Genomic DNA, 23,945 nt, shown 5'->3' on the forward strand with positions numbered 1-23,945 from the left:
GGGCTGATGATGAATAGAAGGAAGGAAGGAAAGGTGTGAATTAGCATCGTATTTGCCTTTGCTGGTTTCTATGCATTGAGGCAAAGACAGAGGCTGTGTCTGCCCTTCAGGCAGAAATCCAACAGGGCCTGTCTGCAAAGAACATCCTGCTGGTCATAGACGGCAAAGGGTCTTAACCTCTGTCCTCCAGATGTGTTGCACCTGGGGATTCTGGGCATTGAAATCCCAGCTTGGGAACCAAATGGGATGGACGGGCAGACAGAGAGATGCCACTGGGTCTCCTTAATAGGGCTGGACTTAAATTGATGGCTTGATAGTTTGGTCGGTCCCATCAATGGGCGGCTGCGCCACTTTCTGTACAGGTGATAGGGATGGTGGCAGGGCCAGTTCAAAGCCGGGTCTCGCTTCTTTTCTTTTTAAACCAGATTAGAAAGCCCTTCACATTTAGTGCCGGAAGAGAGAAACGGACGAGCAAATAAACCAGGAGAAGGTTCAGAAGAGAATCTCCAGCCAATTCATGGTGCTCTTGATTAAAAGATTTCTTAAAGATGTCTGAAAGAGAACCGATTCCCTTAAAGCGAAGCGGGCTTCGGAAAGCGAAGCTCGGGCACAAATCCGGATAAAATCCAGGACTCTTGTGCAGCTGGGAGAGAGAAACAGGGTCATTGGGGGGGGGGCGTTAAGATCGTTAAGACCTCACAAAGCAGTCTAGATAACGTTAGGATATCCCACCCATTTTGTCCTGGGAGGATGATGAGTTTCGCTGCAAAGAGGGTTTCTGATAAGGTTGCACGAGACGGCTTCTTGAGTTGCAAAAACGTCCAACCAGATCTGAATGCTTTATGACTCGAAAAAAAAAGATTATTTAGCCTATGATGGCACCTGAGAAGATCAGAGGATGGCCAGATAGAAATTCAGCTTTGGGTAGATCTAAACCAATTAACAAATAAATATAAAAAGATAAAAGGACCCCAACAGGCTTCACAGGAAACACAGTTCATCATTCTGTTTTATGATGAAGAAATGGTGGCCTTCTCTCCTTCCAGGCCTTTTCCACCCCTCATGCCAATTAAATCTTTTTTTTCCTAAATCAAACAGTGATAATTACCAAGGCGGGACAAGAAAACAGAAAGCAGATGGCAGAAACTGAGCGGTAATGTTTTTCTCTTGGGTGTCCACACAAACGAAGACTTATTAAAAGGGAATAATAGGTTGGAGAAGCATTCCAGCGAAATGATGCCAGAACAGGGGCCGATTTCCTCAAGGCGGTTGGCCTCGGGGCCAAGATGAAATGTGCCGAGTTCGAAAGGCGGTACTCGAGCTTTGCAGATGCCCTGGACTGCCAGAAAGACGAACAAAGGGGGGGGGGATTCCTCCATCGAATCCAGCTTGAACTCTCTCTGGAGACAAGTAAGTTGAAAGCTGAGGCAGTTCTCCTTCGGGCACCTCATGAGCAGGCAGGATTCCCTGCCAGTCAATCAATCGGTTTATTGTTAAGATCCTTAGACCAGTCAGTTAGCAAAATTAAACCTTGACAAGTTTCCAAAATTCCAATTACTTCACAAAAATATTTAGCGCTAAAAGACCATGTAAAGTCTAATTACCCTCGAGTTTCCGAGACCTGAGAATCTGGCTACAATGGTGCCCCGCATGACAATGATAATCTGTTCCATGAAAATCGCTGTTTAGCGAAATCATTGTCATGCAAAAACCATTTCCCCATTGGAATGCATTGAAACCCATTTAATGCTTTCCAATGGGGAAAATGCCTCGTCGTTTTGCGAAGATCGCCCATAGGGCAGCCATTTTGCGTGCGCCAATCAGCTGTTTTAAATCACTGTCTTGCGAAAAATGGGCCTGAAAACACCCGTTTTGCGACGATCAAGTCACTGATCAGCTGTTTTGAATTGTCGTCTTGGGAATAAACGGTCTGCGAAGCACGGACCAAATCGTCGTGCAGCGAAATCCCCCCCATAGGAATCACTGTTTTGGGAAGCAAAATGGTGGTCGCAAAACATCGTCGTCATGCGGATTTGTCGTTTTGAGGGCTAATCATCCTGCGAGGTACCACTGTACTTGGTAAGTGATCTTGGAGACTATTATCAGAAGGAAGACGCCAACGTTTATTTGTTTTCCTGAATGGCCAGGAATTTTTTTTAATCACTGAGGTGAGACAGGATTCCCTGGGAGGGGGGAAAACAGTCATGCTGAAGGGAGCAGGGAAAGAGGAAGACCCAATACGAGAAGGACGGACTCCTAAAGGAAGCCACAGGCTTCAGGGGCTCTTGAGGACAGGGCATTTTAGTGATGGCTCATTCATGGGGTTGCCGTGAGTCAGAAGCCACCTGACGGCCCATCGCAATAAAGCTGGCAGCAACTGTGATAGAATCCCCCCAAAAAGTTTCTTTTGGGGGTTACAACACCCATCCTCCACAGGGCTTTGCAAAAAAAAAAAAAGCATTTCACATCAAAACCGGAGGACTGGCAAAAAGGCAAACATTTTCGAGAGGCCAGGTTGAAACCCGAAAAGGTGCAATTTTATACCCGCTGTTTACCCGCCTCCTTAAGGAGAGCGTCGTCCCGGATCACCAAACGGGTTCGCCGCCTTTCTTACCTCCCCGCCTCCCTCTTTTCCGCCGGAGCTGCGAAGTCGGCTTGCCTTGTGCCAGCCGGTGTAACTGGCACCATGGTAAAGTTCAACGCAGTTCCGGGGGGGGACCCAAGAAACTGCCGGCTGCGCAATCTGGCTCTACCGGTGGAACTGCAGTTCTAATATTATTATCATCATTATTATATTCCTGCAAATGTTATTACATTGCAATTCCTATTAGGGCCAACCAGCAGAGCTAATGGTGAAGGAGTCACTAGGTAGAAGATGAAAACTGCGTGAGTCAATGATTTCTTTGCTTGGTTTGCGACCAATATGATCAATTTTTTTTCATAAATGGGATGTTCGAAGAAAACTGATTCGCTCATCGCTCGCATTGTTCTTTAAAGCTGACATTCCAGCCCCTAAGCATTCATTTATCCCGACGTAAGGCTGATGGAACGCCAAAGGCAGAAACAGCGTTATGGGGCTTTTGACAGGTACGCCCGTATTAATCAGCCTCGTAAAGAGAAATAAGGAACCTATTAAGCGTTCGGACGAAATGACATCGCAATGGGAACAGATGGGGTCAAAGAGGTTTTGAGCGCGGCTCAATTAAGAGTTGAAGAGCCGGCATTTCCTCGGGAAGCAAAAATGACTAAACGGGACTGTCATACCTTGAACAAGCAAAAAATCTCTGGAAAAGACAGTCAAGTCAGGAAAAGTTGAAGGCAGCAGGAAATAATCTGGGGTACGATCTGGAGAATCAACTTGAACCCCGGAGCACCAAACAGATGGATCTAACTGATCCCATATCTCATACTTGATAATATATGAAGATGATGATGATGATGATGATGTGTGCTATCAAGTTGATTCCAACTTACAGTGACTGTTTTCAGGGTGTTCTAGGTAGAGAATTATTCAGAAGTGCTTGACCCTTCCCTTCCTCTAGGGGGAGCCCTGAGACTCTGTCCAGCTTGCCCAAGGCTACCCAGGCTGGCTCTTCTCCCAGGAGGCCCTGTGTGGGGGGATTCGAACTCCCAACCTCTCGCTCTGCAAGGAGAGACCTAAACCTACAAGAAGAAGATTCATCCAAAGGAGTAAGAAGTAGTCGGATGTATGTTCAATATATGGCCCACAGGACCGAAAATATCTCTTTCAGAAGAGGAGAAATCGGTGATGAAACTTGGCATTGGGAAAGCCAGCCAGACAGCCAACCAACACAAGAGGACTGACGTAAGAACTGTTTAACATTTTCATGTTGTATGTAAAACAGAATGATGATTTATCTCTTTGGAAGATGACAAATGCAGTTACCATCAGTCTGTTCTCGATGGTAAATTTGTGTACTTCATTTCATAATATGTACAGTGGTGCCCCGCATAGCGACGTTAATCCGTTCCAGGAAAAACGTCGCTATCCGGAAACATCGCTAAACGGAACGTAAAAAACCCCATAGGAACGCATTAAACTCACTGGTAAGCCGCCTCGGTAAGCGAGGGCAGGGCGCGAAAACACTGCGGGCGGCCATTTTCTTGATCCAGCGGCCATTTTGGAACCGCCGATCAGCTGTTTCCCTAACATCGCAATGTGATGTTTAGCCTATTAAAACATCGCAATGTGATCGCAAAAACGATCGCAAAAAACACGTCGCTATGCAGATTCGTCGTTAAACGGTGCACTCGTTATGCGAGGCACCACTGTACATTAATTTTAAAAAATATACAATCAGATCAGGGTATGCGTCTAATTCTGCCAGAGCTTAAAGCCAATGAAACCTAAGACACCTAAAACGTCACATGGCTATTAAAGAGACCTTGGGGATAGCCTTCATGGGGTTATTTCAGTTTTTTAAAGGATTAAATTTAAGTCCATTCAAATCTTTTTTTTTTTTTTGTAGCATGCAGTACCATCTTCAGCCTCTAGGTGGGAGACTTTTCCTTAAGCTGAAGTAGGCTTGGGAGATTTGTATCGCCACAGGGCCTCTAGGCTGCTCCAGATGATGCTCTTCTCTGCGAGACCCGCAGCTCTTCAAACAGTTTAAAGGAAACGAGACTCTTGTGGGTTGGATAATGGGGAGGCAGAAGAGCGAGAGCACTGGAATAGAGGGAGAGAAAGACCAGTACGAAAGAAGAGTGGACGGAGGAGGGGAAGGCAAACCAAAGAGAGAAAGAGCGTTGGACTGGGTGATTCCCTTGCAATGGCAGTTACAGTATATCTGCTAGGGCAGGGGTCCCCAACCCTCGGTCCATGGCCCGGTGCCGGTCCGTGGGCTTCCTGAAGCTGGGCCGCAGAGATGGATCTCCGCCCCCGCACTCATGCACAGTGGGCGTGTCTCACTCGCGGGTGGACGTGGTGTGCTCGCGGAGCGGTGACACACCCACCCGTGAGCACAGGGGTGCCCCTGCCCCCCTGTGCATGGAGCCCACACCCCCCCCAACTGGTCCGTGGTCCCAAAACGGTTGGGGACCGCTGTGCTAGAGTATTAGGTCTCAGGCTGTCGAGCTAGAGGTTGGGAGTTCGAATCCCCCACTGTGCCTTCTGGGATAAGAGCCAGCCTGGGTAGCCTCGAGCAAGCTGAACCATCCCACAGCGCCCCTAGAGGAAGGGAAGGGTAAAGCACCTCTGAGTATACTTTTCCTGAAAAGGGTTGCCATAAGTCAGAATTCACTTGTCAGCACATTTATTGTTGTTGTTATCGTTATTTCCTCACCGACGGCCCCTTCAGCAAAATAGACGGGAAGGTGAAGGACACGCAAACGGATGGCGTGAGGCTCCTTTTAATGACAGAGTTCTAACGAGGAAAACACTTCAACACGGCTCCCAACCGGCAGGGCACAGAGAACCTCTCCCGTCCCTCTTAGATCCGGGCACATCCCCCCCCCCTCCGGTCGAGGCTCCTTCATTTTCAATTTGGTTCGTGTCTGGGTGCTGTCGGCCCCAAACCACGTTCCTTTCAGACCACGCATGGCCACCTTCCTTGGGGAATTTCTTCGGCCTCCCTTTGGCTTCGTTCGCTCGGCTCTTGGCTTCATTACCAAAAGCAAATGAGGTAGTCCTTAAAAAAAAAAAAGTCGACATGTCCTTAGAGCAGGGGTGATACCAGGAATGGCTTGGACAATTTTCTTCTCTCTCTGCCTGTTTGTTGCCGAGCCCCGCTGCTCCCCGCCCTTTATTCACGCCTCCACAGATACGTCTGGATGGAATTCGCCGGGATCTGAGTCACGATCAGGCGCCCGGTGTCGGAAATCGCAAACGGGACTTTGGAGCCGGACCTGGGGAAGAAAACAGGGCCACGAATGTGAGGGGAAAGTAAAGCGATTCCCGGTAAGGCCTTGCAACACGCACACACCCAGTGTGTATGTGTGTGTGTGTGTGAATTTCCATCTATCCCAAAACTGCAGAACTTGCAATCTGGCTCTGGAGAACAGGGTTAGGTGGCGGGGGGGGGGGACCGCGCCTGTAATTAGAGAACACTCAGGGGTGTTGACCCAGGGTGCCAAAAGATACAGTGGTGCCTCGCATAGCGACGATAACTGGTGCAGCAAAAATTGCTGCAAAGCGATTTCGTCGCTATGCGATATTAAAAAGCCCATAGGAATGCATTGAAACCCCTTCAATGCATTCCTATGGGCTTCAGACTTACCTTTAAGCGAAAATCCTCCATACGGCGGCCATTTTCACTGCCCGGTAAGCGAGGAATCTGTCCCAGAAAACAGCAGGCGGCCATTTTTTTTAACCTGGCGGCCATTTTGGAACCGCCGATCAGCTATTAAAAAATCATCGCTTTGCGATGATCGGTAAGCGAAACAGGGTACCGATCATCGCAAAGCGATTTTTTCCCATAGGGAACGTCGCAAAGCGATCGCAAGTTAATCGCTATGCGATTTTGTCATTAAACGGGGCGCCCGTTAAGCGAGGCACCAATGTACGAGGATGCCAAAATGCAGTGCTGGAAGGGCACAGATGGGCCACAAACCCACCCATCTAGGGAGGCTGCAAACCCAAACACTCAGAAGGCTGCAAACCCAACCCTCCTTGAAGGCCGCAAACCCCACCCATCTTGAAGGCTGCAAACCTGCCTCCCCCGGAAAGTCGCAAACCCAAGCCATCTGAAGGCTGCAAACCCAACCACTGGGAAGGTCGCAAACCCACCCACCTTCAGATGCTGTCCCTCGAGCCTCTCCAGTTTCCATCTTCTCTATCTCCTAAACATCACCCCCACCACCCCCACGGGACCAAGCAACGACGACGCTCACCGATTCAGGACGACCACCACGGCGGATCCGTCAGGTCGAAGGGCAGCCACGTGCTCCAAGCTGCACCCAAAGCATTTCTTCTCGACTCTCAGGCCGACGCGCTGCGAGCCTTCCGGGATGAACTTGCTGTGGAAGGAGACGGGAGCCGAGAGTTTGATCTTTTGACTCCCACGCTGTATTATTAATAAAAAAGGGAATTCAGGGGAATGGTCCCAGGAATGACAGAATGATCCTTGTGCTTTTCACCATCTTTTGGGACTGATCCAGGGTGGAAAGTAAGGAGCCATAGCATAGTGCCAGACCACCAGGGCTATCCATCAAAGGTTCCGAGTTCAAATCCTGGTGGCTTCAAATCCCAGTTTGAAAAAAAGACTGGCGCGAGGCAAGAATGCAAGGAAAGGAGGAAAGCAGCAGGAGAAGAGGAGCACTGAACACGAGACGGACTGACTCAAGAAAGGAACCCACAGCTTTTAGTTTCATAAGATCTGAGCACGGCTCTTCACAACAGGAGTTTCTGGAGGTCATTCATCCAAAGGCTCGTTGTCGGTCGGAAGCAACACAACATCGCAAAGCAAAGCGGGGGCGATGAGACAGGAAAGGAACGAACAGCGGGGCAACTGGGAAACGGGTATTGGGGGGGGAAAGGAAAAAGATGGGAAATAAGGATTGTTTAAAAAAAACAGTGTTAAGTGATCTGAAGAAGGAAGAAGAAAAGGAACATTTCCCATGCAGGGAATGACATTTTGCTATGGAAACAGGAGTAATAACCTTATAATTTTAGGACCGAAGAGCTGGAAGGGACCCTATAGATCATCCAGTCCAGCCCCTGCCAAGGAGGCATTGGGGGGGATTCGAACTCCCAACCTCTGGCTCCACAGCGGGAGGCCTCAACCACTGAATTATCCAGCCGTTCAGTGAAAAAAGAGGAAGCTGATCTAGAAAGATCTCGGATCGGAGCTGCCAGTAGATTCTCACCCCAGTTCTGCCCACCGGCATCCGTGCTCAACCAGGCCTCGCCCTCGGTGCCCCCTTCATCTCTCCCCACACACAGTTTCGAGGGGGCCCACGAGCGCGTTGCAGGGGGGCCGCCACCCTCACCTGAAATGGGCCATGTGGTAGAACATGGGCTGCTTGTAGAACATGTCATTGGCCACGTCCACAATGATGGGGCTGTCCACGTAGTTCTGGACCCAGTTGGGGCCCCCTTCTAAATCCAGAGCCAAGTTCCAATCAATCCACCCGACGACGTGGTTGTTCAGATTCTAAGAGGCAAAGGGGGAATAATCAGAGTGAGACGGCCAGAATCAGCGAGGTTGGTGGGGGGGAGGAAAAAGAGATACAGTGGTACCTCGCAAGACGATTACCCCTCAAAAGGACAAAACCGCACCATGATGACATTTTGTGACTGCCATTTTGTTTCGCAAAACAGTGATTGCTATAGGGGAATTTCGCTGGACGACGATTTGGTCCGTGCTTCGCGGACCGTTTATTCGCGAGACGACGATTTAATACAGCTGATCGGCAGCTTGATCTTCGCAAAACGGGCGTTTTCGGGCCCGTTTTTTGCAAGACAGCGATTTAAAACATCTGATCGGCGCAAAATGGCTGCCCTGTGGGCGATCTTCACAAAACAACGAGGTATTTTCCCCATTGGAACGCATTAAACGGGTTTCAATGCACTCCGATGAGGAAATGGTTTTCGCATGACGATTAATTTGCTAAACAGCGATTTTCATGGAACGGATTATCATCGTCATGCGGGGCACCACTGTATGGGGAGAGCAGCCCCTACCGCCCGCCTGCCCCGAGCTCATACCTCCAAAATGTTCCGGCTGTATTGATTCCCCCGATCCCAGGAGCCGAGGATCACGTCCCTCTCCCAAAAATGGGATCCGATACACGCTTCGGTGGAAATCAGGAAGTAGTCCGGAAAAAGCTGGTGGGTGATGGCCACCGTGTCAGCGATGGGGGCAATGAAGTCGAGGTACCAGTGGGTGGCAATGCCGTGGACGTATCGGCGGGCCTGGCTATCTTCGCTCAGCACCTTGGGATCAGAAGGGAGAAAAAAGGGCATTACAAAGATGCACCCTGCAGAATAGAATCCTCAGGGAGGGGGAGGCGCAGGAAGAGGCAGGAACCAATCGGAGTGGGGAAGGGGGGGGAAACGGAGGGTGGGGCATAAGGAGAGGGTGGAGCCAATGCAAAGGGCGGGGCTTAAGCCTAGGGTAGCAAATAGCAATCCAGACAGAGATGGATTCACTTTTCAGACTATGATTTCCAAATTGGATCCCCCCCTCCAAAAAAATCAGTCTTCTCATCCTTAAATTATTTCAGTCTTTTGCCCGGCTTATCTCAGGCTTCTTTTTCTTAAAAGTACAAAAATAAAAAAGGAAGCTCCTTCGTGGGAGTTGTAGTTTCACTGTCCGGCAGGCGCTACAGAGGACGTTTCCTGAAGAACTACGACTCTCCAGAAGCACCCCGGCAGCTTCCTTCTTTTTTTTAATGAGGAGCTTCGTGGCACAGGGGTTAAAGTGCAGTCCTGCAGCCAATACCCCGCTCAAAAACCTGGGTTCAATCCAGTCTTCCATCCTTCCGAGGTCAGTAAATTTGAGTTCATACCCAGCTTGCTGGGTTTTTCTATTTGTTGAAATACATAGCCTGCATAATTACAGTGGTGCCTCGCTTAACAATGATAATCCGTTCCAGGAAAATCACCGTTAAGTGAAAACATCGTAAAGCGAAATTAAAAACCGCATTGAAACACATTGAAAATCGTTCAATGCGTTCCAATGGGGTAAAAACTCACTGTCCAGCGAAGATCCTCCATATGGCGGCCATTTTCGCTGCCTGTATAGCGAGGAAACCGTCCCTAAGCACAGCAGGGAGCCATTTTAAGCACCCGGCGGCCATTTTGAAAACCCGACAATCAGCTGTTTGTGATCGTCGTAAAGCGAAAATCGGTTCCTGAAGCAGGGAACTGATCATCCTTAAGCGACATTCCCCCATTTAGACCATCGTATTGCGATCACAATTGCGATCGCAAAAAGATCATCGTAAAGCAGATTCGTCATAATGCTGGGCAATCGTTAAGGGGGGCACGACTGTAAACTGCCCAGAGACCAGTGGGGGGGTATAGAAGCTCCATGAGTCCCTTTTATTCAAATAATTTCTATGTCACTTTTCTTCCGACAGGGGACCCAAATCGGCTCACAACAGGTAAAAGAAGAAATTTTAAAATGCTATATAAATATCACATTTAAAGAAAAACAAATCTTGCGTGAAGACTAGAAGAGCAAGTATCAAAAATAATTCAGAAACCATTAAAAACCTGCGCGTTAGGTGTGGAGTCGCAACTCCCAAATTTCTGCTTGGAGACTGATGGAAGTTGGAGTGCAAAAAAAACACAACCCACTCCTAAATGGCGCCTCCAGATTCTGCCCTAAAAGACCCAAGAATTTTGCATAAACTGAGCCATGGAACAGGATCCTAGAATCAAAGAATGATGGAGCTGATCATCCTGGTGGACCTCTTTTGAACTGGCTCCAGTTTATCTAAATCTGTCTTAAAATCCAGGGTCCAGAATCCAAGATGCTGCCTAACCAGTGCTGAACGAAAGGGGGCCAGTATCTCATGGCATCTGGAGATTCTGTTTCTCTGAATGCATCCTAAAACAGCATTTGCCTTTATTGCTAGCCATAGCCACCTGCTTTTCTACTGCCTGAGATTTATCCACGTCTTTCTGACGTACCTCTGGAACGCTGAGGGCTAGAAGCTTGACTCGGAGGCAAAAGGAAGCAAGTCTAAGATGCCACGAAAGGTGGATTCTGCAATCTCTATGGAACGACCGCCCCTCCAGGGATCGGAACCGTGCCAACCTGCGTTACGTACCACCTTGGCCCAATTGGGCAGATGTATCCGGTTGTCGTCCAGAATGATCAGACGGACGGCTTTGTGCGAACTGTTAGCCAAGGCCGGGCCCAGATCCAGAGCAATGAAGTCACGCTGCTGCTCGGGCGTGAAACCCAACGACTGGAAGGGATAATTGTCGATCAACCCCGCGCTGGGTTCGTTCTCGGCGGTCACGGCCCAGAAAGTCACATCGTGCTTCGCGTATTCGTCCAGAAACCTGCACAGCGAGAGAAATAATGACACTGGTCATTTTCGAATCTGAAAGTGGGGTCTCGAATTTCAAATTCTGGGTACCCATGTCAATGATCTTGCATTGTTTACTTATAATTATAGATGCTTTTCCTTGTAAGAGCTCAAACAAACATACACGCCCCTCCTTCCCCTCCAAACAACCCTATGAGGTAGACAAAGCAACCAGTTGAAATTCTCCCAGTCAGCGGAGGAGAGATTTGAACCCACACCTCATGGCGGTGCCACGGACAGGCAGGCATGGTCGTTTGAGGGCCAGACCAAGGGCTGCTGTAAGAAAATATAACAACATGAGCATTTAACATGTTTTTTTTTAATTAGTTTACTGAAGATTTCCTTCAGAACAGTGTTCTTAAAAGAATGTGCACGTTATTCCCAAACCAGACGGGCAGGCCCAGCTCGGATGAAAAATACGGCCATAAATATTCCTCTCACGGACGGGGATATATTTACAAGCCCTGAAGGAATGGACAACATGCCCTCCGATCTCATTTTTTCGATTCCTGCGTCAGGGGCCTCTTCGCCCAAACCAACTGGATTTCGCTGGTTCGGACCGAAAAAACGAAAGGGGGCGAGGGAGGGAGATCACAATCTGGGACGTCAAGACGAAGTATGAGGTTCTCAAAGACGACCGAAACCAGGCAGACGAGAAACTTCTTTCGGCCCACGTGCCACTTTGGAGGCTTCGTTCCAGTGGCAGGTGGTTCCGGAGGCCAAAAGAATGGGAAAACGCCGGGCAGAATGTGAGCTGAACGCTCTTCCTTGCCCGGCTGCAGAAGATACATGCCAGTTTTCCAAGGAAGAAAATCCAGAGAACATCCTGAATCGTGAGCTGGGGAAAAGAGATACGAAAAGGCTTCTCTCCCGGAAGATTTCGTCGCTATCCAGGATTTCAGGGAGCTGCTGTCCGAGAACATCTGGGGAGCCACAGTTGGGGACCTCTGCAAAAGGCCAGATTGTGCCCAAAGGAAGGCCAGATACGGCCTTGAGTTCAAATTCCCGTATATAATTCTGGGAGAATCCCACTCCACCAGACACCCATTCACTCCACCTCCCTCTTCCTCACCCCTTCCTGTTCCCCCCCTCGCATCCCCTTTTTTTACCTGACGAAGTAATTGGCCCACGTTTTGTGGTACCGATCCCCCGCCTGCCCCAGAAGGGACCCTTTCCCCTTCCACTCCTTATTGGTCCTCATCCACAGCGGAGACGTCCACGGACTGGCGCAGAGAGAGATATTTTTCTTGGACATCGCCCGAGCCCGGTGAACCAGGGGGATCTGAGGGGAGAGAGGATACCCCAAAACCCGTTAGGACAATCTGCTGGGGTGGGGTGGGGCCACGATCCTGCCTCTCCCCCCCCCCAAATGGCAGGCGACGCTCACCTTCATCTTGACGTCCTCGTCGACCAAGCTGAAATTCTGCAGCTCGAAATCGTACGGCCAGTCGTCGTACGTGTAGAGGCGGACGGAAAAATCGCAGCTCGCCATCGGCATGCGCAGGAGGTTGTACTCAATCCCTGGGGGAACGCAGGGGAGCAGGAAAAAAAATCGTAAACAGCCACCCCAAACACAGGACGCTAGCTTTAAGGACAGAAAAAAAAATCCCTTCCCTCCTTTTTTGTTTCCTCAAAATCTTATTCAAGTAAGGATCCCCTTATTCATGGGATCCGGACCCGCTGATTCACTCATCCACGGTCCGAAAATACTCAAAACATTCCAAGGAAAATCCTAGAAATATAGATTTCAAACTCTGATGTTACCAGAACTGGACACTAAAGAGAGCCAGAGACTAATAGGGTGCCCTATTAATATAGTGTTTGCTAGAATCCACGTTTTTCAGCATCCACGGGGTGGGGGGGCTTGGAACCAATCCCCTGCAGATACGGGGGTCCTAAATTCTCATCCTATCTTAAATTCCAGATCAGATCGCAGGATATGGAAAAATGTGCTATCTTTTATGGCATACATGTTTACTAACACAAGTTCCCCCCCCCCGCCAACCTTTTCTAAACTTAATGGCTCTTAGTTGTCCGTTCTGTAAACACACACTTTTGTCTGTAAACATACGCTTTTCCTGGGCAAAGCTGTTTCTCCACCGGCTATCACAACATCTGCAGTGAAATGGATGACACAACTCACAACCCCCCAAGGGTTTATGTATAATAAATTCCAACACGGACTGTTGTGCTCTGTTGGCTTTTAAATGTGTCTTTAGGATTGATGGTCGTAGACATCAATCCGTTTTTAGCTTTTAAATATGGTCCGATAAGGAGCCGAACCGACGATGCTGACCCAAGATACGATGCGGCCTGGGGCGAAGGGCAAGCCGACCCTCCCCAACTGAAGTATGGAGCAGGAATAACTAGCCTTATGAACCTATAACTCAAATTATCCATCTGTCTAGCCGGGTGCTCTGACCCACAGGGTGTCCCTGGGTCAGATTCCACACCGAACTGGTCAGACTGGATCCAGTTGCCGTCCGAAGCCGCTGAAGCTGCTTCAAAGCGAGGCAGAGTCCGGCCTTCCCCTGTCCGGAAACCACATCTCTGAGACGCAGAACATACCAATAGCTGAAACTCTGTAAACGACCATCAAGCGCCCGAGTCTGCTCTTGAGTGGTGGTTGTTTTTTCCTTATCCCTCCCTGCCTTTTTTCCTTTTGTGCCGTGTCTTTTAGACTAAGGGCCCATTAAGCAGGACGTCGTCTTGCTTCCGAAAACTTTGCAAGCCACTTTTAGGAGCCTGCTTTGGGTTAAACGCATGGTACCAATGGGTTGATGAACAATAAAAAAAGGAACTACAACTCCTTCCGGGTCCCAAAGGAACTTTGGTGAAATTAATTTCGCCTGGATCCGAGTCTCCGATCCATACCCTCCACTGAGAAACCCTATTTCTTGCTAGTCACCACGGATCCTGGTGGCGTAACGGCAAATTAGGGTGCAAAACCTCAAGGGGAGACACACCCCCTCTCATATACAGACAGATGCATCCATTTCCAGAAGCACCCACCCTATAAGGAGAGTCCAGAAATGCAAGTTCTTGGATAAGAAAAAAAAATCAGCAAATAGAGAAGGGTCTTTTGTAAAGTTAACGGCTCTTAGTTGCCCGTTCCAAGACCAAACCAGCCTTCAAAGCTTGGTTTGCAACTACACGCGGTTCCTGGATAAATCCAATCCTCTGCTAGCTGTCGTCAGGATTTCAAGGGGTGGTGGCAGTGGATGATGTTGTGTTTCCTGAGACTCAGAAACTCCCAAGGGTTTGAACCGGTGAGCGAAGGCTCCACTACCCCACCGCCTATCGCTCCTGGTTCCACCCGCCACTGGCCTTCCCTCCCAATCCTTTGCAAGGGGCATCGGGCGCCCGCCTGTAGCCAGCCGCTCACCCTGGTCTGAGAAATAGGAGCGCAGCAGGTTGTCCTGTGTATCCGGCGTGAGAGAGAGGACGTTGATGGCCACCGAATCGGTGATGGAGCCGCCGAAGCCCTTGATCACTTGGTACCGCTGGGCCGTCTCCAGAACCAAGAGGAGATCTGGGAAGCGAGACATTATAGTGTCAGACCCGAGGAACGAAACAGTGGAACACCAGCCCATAATAGCTACAAGCCTATAGAGGTGAGATTTTTCTCTTCCCCCCCCCCCCCGTTGGTCTGCTAAGAGAGGGTGGATCGCTCAGGGGGAACTCTCCAGCTGCTGTGAAAAAAGGCCAGTTCCGCATAATGAAGCCATTACGGTGCACAAAGACTCGGGAGACTCGAGTTCCGATTCCGACTCGGCTCCGAAGCTCACCGGGGGGCCCATGACCCCAGCCGGATCCATTCGCAAGGGTGGTGCGTGGAGGACGCGTGGGGGAAGAGGAAAGCCACCTTGAGGGAGGAAAAGGCAGGAGAGAAATGTAACAAGCAAGCCAATAAATAAAACCAGGAAATCGAAAATATAAGCAAGCCAAATGAGAAGGCCGTTCGCTTCATCAATGGGCTGATTTGGGTTTGAAACTGTGGGACACAGTGTCAGTTGCCACGTAATCTGTATATTCTGCTTTAGTTCATTTCGATCGCTTACGAGATGAAGTGAACGTAAATAAGATTTTTTTAAAAAATGAAAAACTGAAAAGAGGGTATCGCAAACTGGCCGTTCCTGGGGTAACATATAGGGCCCTCCCGGAGATCTTTAAATAAGCGCCAAGCATCTCTGCAGGATAGGATTCAAAGATCTGGATTCCTTCTGCAAGAAGTGGATCAGACTAGATGGCCTCTAGGGACCCCATGGATCCAAAAATGCTTTTATTCTCTATTCACAGAGAGGGGGGTATACCTGGGGTGAAGGTCTTGTTCTGGAACCTTCCTTCACTTCTTTCCAACCGGCTGCCGGATTTGCTGCTTTCGTACATGACGTAGGAGCCGGCGGGAGGAAGGGAGACCGGATCCTGCGCGTCACAGTAGGTGCGGTTGCAAACGCAGACCATGGCGTCACGGCCGAAATATTTCTTTTCGCAGGGCTGGCTGCCTGGAGTGGGGGGGGGGATAAAAGCCAAAATCGAGACCAGGAGCAACTGGAGTTTGAAACTGGTGATTAGAGCCGGCAAGTGCAAAAATCATAATACCAAAACGTTGCTCGTTAATGGATTGCTGTCTAATTAATTGGTGTCCCCGGAGACCTAGACCAAGATCATCCACACTCTTGTATTCCCAATCCCCTTGTACGGGGCTGAAAGCCGGACAGTTTTTAAAAAAAAGCTGGCAAGGGAAAAAAATTGATTCGTTAGGAATGTGGCGCTGGAGGAGAGCTTTAGATGGCCAGAGGGACAAAACAGTGGGTCCTCGAACAAATCAAGCCTGAACTCTCCCTGGATGGCCAAAAATGTGGAAAGCGAAGGTTTCCTATTTTGGGCACCTCATGAGAAGGCAGGGTTTCCCGGAAAAGACAATCGAACCGGAGAAAGGTGAAAGGCTGCAGGAAAAGAGGAAGGTAAAATACGAGATGCACTGACTCCCTAAAAGAAACCACAACCCGGAGCTGTTGAGGATGAGGATATTTTGGAGATGGCTCATTCATTCATGGCATGGCCGGGCCTCTAGGGTGACTAGAAGCGTTGCAGGTACTTCCTGCTGGTTTGTTACCATCCTGTTTGCCTGTCTGCCTTTTTGGGAATTTTTCATGCTTTTCCGTTTGTTCGTTTTGGTCCGTTTCTGGACTTGGGACGGCCCTCGGGGATGAAAAGCTGAACTCCTCCTGAAACGGCTCTAGAATGAGCGTGAGACCATTGCAACGGTCTCTGGAACCGTTAAGCTGCCCAAGAGGCAGGCTGGACTAGATGACCTCAAGAGAGCCCCCCTCCTCGCTCTTTTGCAAAAGGATCAAAGAAACATCAACGTTGTGAAGTTGCCGCCCGGTGTGCTGGTTTAAACCAATGCCGGCTACATGACACGACCGGGAGCTAGGAACCAAAAAAGTAACTTCTCCAAATTCAGCCTTTTTTCCCCCCACCCACCCAAACCTGGTCAACCAAGGACAGCATTTCTCCCAACATTTTCTAAACCTGTTTAGAACAGGTTGTCAAAGACTCTCTTGGATAGGCCTGACTGACAGGTTTCTGGCCTGCAGACAAACAGTGGGCGGGCTCTGTCGCCGGCGGGTTGCTCAACGCTGAAGCGCTGTATCGATCTGATAAAAGCATCCATTGGGGTATTTTTATTCCCCAGATTTCCTAAGTCCTCAAGGTGCCAGGTTAGAGTAACAGGCAGGAATCAGCAGCTGCGAGGGGGAAAACCCACTATATCCTGCCCCCCATAATATGTCTATTACTAAAGCAGGATCATAATCCGGGCACATGCTTCGTGTCTGGAGAAGACAGACCCAGCAGAAAAGACGAGGACCCCAGGGAAAGTCAAGGACAGCAGGAGAAGAGGGAGACCCAGATATGAGAGGGATTGATGCCATCAAGGAAGCCACGGCTTCTGAGTCAGCAAAAGCCGAGCAGGGCTACTGAGGACAGGACCTTCTGAAGGCCACTCCTGCGCAGAACATGACTTGCTAGCAATGCAAGCTAATTACTCATCAGTCACAGCCAGGATCTTATCACTTACACGATCATGCCAGGACTGTTGTGTTCACATTTCCACCAGCCTCTAGCAGGCTCCTGGCCTCGCCATTGCTGGAAAACTGGCTGCATGAAGTGCCCGCATTTGCTTTTTAAATTTTTTTCCTTCTCCCTCCTCCTCTCCTTTTCCTTCCGTGCTGTGCCTTTCAGACAACAAGCTTAGTTTCCTTTCTTAGATTTGTAAGCCACTTTGGAGGCTTGTTTTGGGCGAAGCGCCATACAAAGGCATGAAATTAACCAGCACCGGTATGAAAATGAACCACAACTGCTTCCGGATTGTCACTGTCATCCTCCTCCTCTTAGAACTGCAGAGCTAGAAGGGACCCTATAGATCATCCGGTCTATAGGCTCCAAAGAGACCCATTAGTTGTGAGTACATGGAATGGCCATGAAATCCATAAGTAACACCTGCAAGGGAAGGGAAACCTGGAAAAAAGTATGGACGGCCGGCTAGAACTCTAAACCAGGGCACCAAGGGTAGCTCATAGCCTCGAATGGCAGGGGATTCTCCCCTTAGTATTTTGGGGTATCAGGCACCCACACCCGACTCAGACTATGAGTCGCACACACACACCCATGAGGGCAGAAACAAGTTCTGCTTGTCGCCGTTGATCGTTCCTCGCCCCTGGTTGACAATCCCAAAAGGGACAACACAAGAGGAAAACAGAAAGAGGAGGGTAGAGGAAAACAAACAAACTCCGACACCGCTTCTGAAAAGCTACGCGATATTTCTTCTTAAGAGGGGCAGGAGTAGCCCAACTGTGGGGGCTTCGCAGTATCGGAGGTCCACGTGCCCTCGTTTCTTGCGTGTTTGACCACCTCCCCACCATGACCACGTTCGCCCCTGCTGTCCGTGGCATACTCACTCATCACGCCGGTCGCCATCTGGAGTAAGAAGAAGGAAACCCAAAGGCCGGCTGCCCTGGACCCCATTGCCACCACAGTGCCCTGGCGGGGCCGAGGCTGTCTCCGAAAGAGTAGGTCTCAAGCGTGGGTCCACATCTACAAGAAAGAGGGCGAGAAAAGATGAAGAGAAAAATATTTAAGAAAAGGTCTCCCTTTTCATAAGCGCCAAGCTTTCCACAAACAGCTGGACACGGGGCCCATCCTCCCCAGGTCACTAGTGGCTGGGGATGATGGATCCCGCCCCCCAACCTATCTGGGCACAAGCAGTGCTGAGCAAATTTAAGTTAAAGTTGTACTGTACATTTTTTCCCACAATTCCAATCGGACCCCCCAGCTTTCCGAGCTGTGGGTGGGGAAAGCCCCTTGTCTTTCTGGCTGAAATCAAATCACTCAATCACTCAGTTTTGGGTTAAAACAAATATATACAGCGGTGCCCCGCATAGCGAGCGCCTCGGTTAACGACGAATCCGCATAGCGATTTGGTTTTTGCAATTGCAAAAGCGATAGCATTGCGATGTTTTAAATGGGTAAACATCACATTGCGATGTTTAAAAAACAGCTGATCGGTGGTTCCAAAATGGCCGCCGGGGGAAAAATGGCCACCCGGAGCGTTTTCGCACTCTTTCCTCGCTTACTGGGCAGCGAAAATGGCAGCCGGATGGAGGATTTCCGCATAGCGGTGAGTTTTTCCCCATAGGAACGCATTAAACGTGTTTTAATGCATTCCTATGGGTTTTTTTGCCCCGCATAGCGACGAATCTGGATAGCGACGATTTTTTTGGAACGGATTATTGTCACTATGTGGGGCATCACTGTATATATATCTGAGCCTCGTGGCGTAGTGGTTAAAACACTGTACTGCAGCCAAAACTGTGTTCACGACCTGGGGTTCAATCCCAGGTAGATGGCTCAAGGTTGACTCAGCCTTCCATCCTTCCGAGGTCAGTAAAATGAGTACCCAGCCTGCTGGGGGGCAATGTGTAGCCTGCATAATTAACTTGTAAACCGCCGAGAGAGTGCTTGAAGCGCTATGGGGCGGTATATAAGCAGCACGCTTTGCTTTTTATATAATACCAACGACAGACTGTGTCTTGAATTTTTGAACAACGACAACAATAATAATACACAGCACAGGACGGAAGCCCCTTCTGGTCTCTGGCACCCCGTTAAGGGCTTGTTTTTCTGGATCCCCGGCTCGCCCCTTCTGGGGAAGAGCTGCCCAGGCGAGATTCGAACGCGGGATTCCCTGTGTCGAAACCCGCACCTTCGATCTACGTCCCAGCCCTCCAACCTTACCTGTCACGGCTTCTCTTTCCAAACGGCCGGTCTCATCCTTTGTCCCCGACCATTCACCACCACGGCTGACTTGGGGGGATTTTTTTTTTCCCAACCCAGTCGCCTCTCCCGCCCGAGTCACAGCTACTAAAGAAACATATTTATTTATTTATTTATTTGATTTATATCCCGCCCATATTTGATCAGTATGTCTCCATTTCCGCCTACACCGTTCATCAACTTTTATGACAGCCATCTATTAATTACCTTTCCTCCTCCTGTATCTTTTTAGGATGTGGGGGGGAAATTCTGTCCAGTTGCTTTCCTCATGAGCCAAGACAGGATAAATCCTGGAGTAAAACAGTCTTGCGTTCGAATACTATATAAGATGACTTCCACCCCCTACCCCCACTTCCTCAAAGTCTTGTAAATACTTCAAGACCTTTGGGTAGAGTGGGCGGCATATAAGTTAAATAAATAAATAAAAATGTTACAGGAAACCTTGATCTCTATCAGGGCCAGCCATTGTGAAATCCAACTTTAATGCTTATCTTGTCCAACAGCTTATGAAACAAGAGTCATCTAGCTGGGAAATTCCAGATTTTTAAAACAGACAAGAAGTGAAGCCTATGTGTGTGTCTCTGCCTCAAATACCTCGCAGGGTTGTACTGAAGCTAAACGGGAGATCGATAGATAGATATAAAAAAAAACCACTAAGATCTTTGGAAATTTTTGCATATATAAATATCCTCATCAAGGTGTAAGTTTTGCAAACTTTTAAGGCAAACCTGCCTTCTTATCCTCGCAATTGTCAGCAGATGTAACTGAAGCTGAAAAGTTCATGGCTTTGGAATAACTTTTTAGAGGGAGGGGACTATAGATCCCAGCATCCCCCTCCTGGGCAGAGGATTATGGGAGATGTAGTCCAGCCCATATTTTCCCGCCCCCTAAGCTCTTGCACAAGGCTGTCTGTTAAGCCCATGTTTGCCAGCCAGACGCAAATCAAACCCTCCGAATTCATAGATCCGTATCTTCGCCACCACAGTACTGTACACAAGCTCTCACCTTACTTAGTGGTTAGATCAAAAAACAATCACAGAGATAACTTGGGGAAAGGATTCACATCAATAAAGGAACGTGTATGTATCAAAACAATTTGCAAAGATAGACTCGAGTTGCTAACTAATTACTTTTCCTCCTAGGAGTCCCACATAAGGCCAAATTCCAGAACCCTTTAATTTTCTGAAGATCTGGGTGTAGAATGGAGCAAAAATCCATCTCTAGTAATTAAACGCTTCGTTTGCACGAGAATGACCCAGGGCTTCATTTCCAACCTTATTTTACAAATATTTCTCCCCTATACGACTTTGAAATAATAACTTGTACTCCCTGGTGACACAGATTGAAAAATATTTTTAAACAGTGGAAGGCATCGGGTGGTAAACACCAGACGATTCATTATGTAATTCATGTTTTTTTTTAAAGTGTTCAAAAAGCAGAGGATTTCAAACCATGCATGCTGTGGGAGGTCTTTTCTTGCCATAACACCATGTGGTGCGGGCAGAAACCTTGGTTCAAGTCCACGGCGAGCCAAAAAAAATCGCCGGGCAAAATTGAGACCGCTGTCCCCCTAAGCAACCTGGCAGGGTTGTTGTGAAAGCTTTGATCCTCCAGGAAGGGACAGGACGAGCGTGTAATGAAGAGTCCAAAGCACTTAACCATACTACCCCCTTTCAGAGAAGCAAAGCAGGCCAGCTGGGAGGAAGCCCGGAGATTAGTTCCGGATGAGACATGAAGAGCCATCAGCCTTACAAAAAACCCGCTCCCCATTGGTTGATATGCTCCGATCCGACGTCTTGCATTTTTGGACTCTCCTTATTGGGGGGGGGGGGGGGAAGGCCAGCTAAGAGGGCCTGTCATCACTCAGAGCCATCTTTTGGGGAGGTAAGGGGGGCCAGCGAAAAGCAGCAACTCTTGAGCAAAATCAGCCAGAACTGTTGCAGGCAGAGATGCAATAATATGCAATAAACACAAACATAAAACTTGCTTTTAAAAGACAGCTACCAAGGTACTATCCTGACTCTTACAATGACATGTAACAGACAAATGTGCTTTAAAAAAAAAAAAGATTGGACTTCAGTCTGAGCAAAAGCTACCCTCCACGTGAGAAATTTAAGTTTGGCAGGTCGTAAAATCAAGTTTGCCACCTTACAGGCTAGACGGCTCTCCTTGTTTTTTTTGTTTTTTTAACCCAACCCCAAAATAAAAATACTATAACAAACTAGAGTACTCTACTGTACTTACAATTCACCCAGACGTCCTGGAAGCTACACGCTACATTTGTTATGATTCATTATAAACTCATTAGGAACCAACATCTCCAGGTTGATTTACATTAATAAGGTTGAAAGTTTGCATTAAAGCAGTAGGGAACACTTGAAATCAATGTTCCTATATATACGAAATTCCAAATGAACAGGCCAAGTTTAAAAACCTACTGGAAAAAAAATCTATTCTGAGCATCTCTCCCTGGGGCCCTGCTGAGAACCTCATACAAGCAGCGAGAGCGGGTGGTGGGTAATGGGAGTTGTAGTCCCCCGTCAGAAAGACACCCGGTCGGAGAAAGCTGACCGGAATTCGAATCCTTCCCCGGGCCCTCCTCGAAATGGGCTAGCTAGGCTCCATATAATCCATAGCGTCCCTTCCAGCCCTGCTTGTTCTGAGATTATGAATTATTATTAATAAACCCGCAGAACTGACTGCGCCATGTCTACTCAGAAGTAAACCCCAAGGAATCCAATGAGCCTGACTCTCAAGTATGCCTATTTACAACCCCACCCCAATCGCTCTTTGAAAAATCCCTTTTTCAGCCTCGATTCTCACCTGGTCTCAAATCCCCCAACTGTAGCCTCCTCGGGGCAGAGAACCGGTCTTTTTTTTCCACCCTCAATCTGGTTCCACCTGGAATTTTTTTTCCCACGGGTTTGGAAGGATTTCCCACTTTAGTACACATCCCCAGTGTTGATCGTGAAGATGATTATATTGCTATTGGGAGGAAAAGCGGTGCTGCTGCTTCTCTCTTGTATTGCCTGCAAGAGGCGGCGAGGATGATTGTTTTTATCAAAGGTGGCACCCACCCAAAAGTCTTGTGGCCACTGCAAAGCCAAGCAGGGAGGAAACCCACTGATTTCGTCTATAAACTGTGCCGACCTCCCGGATCCCACCAGACTCTTCGTCATTTGGATAATCAATCTTGGTCCAGCTTTGCTTTCTTTAAACTGGCAGGCAAGGAATGAATGCAGGGAAAGGAGATCCCCCCCCCAATCATCCCACTCTCCCCCCCCCAAAAAAAACCCAACCCAATTACCTTTCCTTCCTCCCCCGATCAGGAAGTAACACCAGCGTCCTTTACAACCGGTAGGAAAAAAAGAACTTTGCCTCCCATTGACAAAGCCTGCGGGTCACATGACCCGCGCGGTCACATGACTCCCCGGTGCAAAGAGGCGATGCCTTTATTTAATATACTCGTTTTGCAAATGACACCAAGCGAGGTGGTTTGTTGATGGTCTGGCGCCATCTCCTCTCTCCAGGCTCCAGAATTATTCTGATTAATTCTGATTATTTTTTATTTATTGGCGTGTCTCATTTGGGCACCGGAGCCACCCAGTCCTGCAATTTAATTTTATTTTTATTTTATTATAATCAACCCGTTTAAGTCTAGTCTTCCTCACCTTTATTTCAGTTCCCCCTGGATTTGTTTATTATGTATATCTATTTTTACTTCAGATACTTGTTATTTTACTTATTCATTTATTCTTTCTTCTGAATAAACCTAATAAAGGACCCGAGGTGGCTTAACGCCGTTTTAAAAAGTCAGTATTAACAGCTGAAAATGGTAAATGTGTTGTAAATTAATACCTGCCACCCTAGCTTTGTGGTGCCGACTGGAGGAGAAGCATCAAGGCCTCGGCTGTTACTGTTCTTAATTTCAATATTGCCTTTTAAGGGACATAAGATACCGGTTTATTCTTCTTACCTTTAAATCTTGTCTTTTCATGATTTTAACCATTTATCAATTGTTTATATTATATTGGAAGCTGCTCAGAGTGGTCGGAGAGACCAGAGAGGCGGGATACAAATCAAATCACTCAATCAATCACTGTATATTTTCTTGCCCACCTGCCCCCATTCCCATTCTCTAGCAGGAACAGGAAAATCCAGCCAGAAGAAGCGTCCTGTTGGTCTCAAAAGCTTACACACTTGGTTTCTGGTTTGTTTGTTTGTTTATCGCTGTGAGGTGGTTTTAATAGAAGTATTTGCCGTTTCTAGCCTGGTAGTACCCAATTGGCTCTGTGGTCAGGATGCTTGTGAGGCCTTGCCCAAACTTTGCAAAAAAAAATTTTTTAAAAAAAATATAGGATGGCTTTTTGAAGTCCTCCAACACTTTGTCAGGCAAACGGGTGAACCAAGCCCAAAAGAAGTGCAGAAATTCCTAACAGATGTTCAGGTGAGGTCTCTAAGCAGCTTAAGCTGGAATGGGCGTTGATCGTGCCGTCATTCGAACCCAGTGCTGGTTTGAAGGAAGGCAAGATCTGTGCCTTCGTTCAGACTCAGAGAAGGCTGAGTAATCGCTGGGTTTCATCATGAGAAGGGGGAATCGACGG

General features: G+C 48.3%; 1 protein-coding gene across 11 annotated transcripts; it reads right to left on the reverse strand.

Moving 5' to 3' along the window:
• Window positions 1-5,354: 5,354 nt before the first annotated feature.
• LOC110081058 (lysosomal acid glucosylceramidase) lies at window positions 5,355-22,790 on the reverse strand. Of its 11 annotated transcripts, XM_072983879.2 has the most exons (13): window positions 22,649-22,749; window positions 19,549-19,631; window positions 19,303-19,428; window positions 17,967-18,102; window positions 15,315-15,506; window positions 14,387-14,533; window positions 12,389-12,522; window positions 12,111-12,283; window positions 10,738-10,975; window positions 8,666-8,893; window positions 7,948-8,111; window positions 6,850-6,975; window positions 5,355-5,865 (listed from the first exon to the last, which is right to left on the reverse strand). In XM_072983879.2, exons 4-13 carry the CDS (start codon window positions 18,031-18,033, stop codon window positions 5,763-5,765), a joined length of 1,572 nt encoding a protein of 523 aa, XP_072839980.2. In that variant the 5' UTR covers window positions 18,034-18,102; window positions 19,303-19,428; window positions 19,549-19,631; window positions 22,649-22,749; the 3' UTR covers window positions 5,355-5,762. The 11 variants fall into 11 exon arrangements, 10 of the variants coding, with proteins under 10 accessions (XP_072839980.2, XP_072839983.2, XP_072839979.2 ...); XM_072983882.2 differs by lacking the exon at window positions 19,303-19,428; XM_072983878.2 differs by having other exon boundaries at window positions 19,303-19,631.
• Between the last annotated feature and the right edge of the window lie 1,155 nt (window positions 22,791-23,945).

The sequence above is a fragment of the Pogona vitticeps genome, chromosome 15 (assembly GCF_051106095.1).
Source record: "Pogona vitticeps strain Pit_001003342236 chromosome 15, PviZW2.1, whole genome shotgun sequence".
NCBI lineage: Eukaryota > Metazoa > Chordata > Lepidosauria > Squamata > Agamidae > Pogona > Pogona vitticeps.

Coding starts and splice junctions, on each gene's coding strand:
- LOC110081058 (XM_072983877.2), bottom strand. CDS start 18,033: ATGGGGTCCAGGGCAGCCGGCCTTTGGGTTTCCTTCTTCTTACTCCAG. Junction 12,523..14,386: donor CTCCTATTTCTCAGACCAGG/GTGAGCGGCTGG, acceptor GCGTTCCCCCAG/GGATTGAGTACAACCTCCTG. Junction 6,976..7,947: donor TACCACATGGCCCATTTCAG/GTGAGGGTGGCG, acceptor CTCCTTCCACAG/CAAGTTCATCCCGGAAGGCT.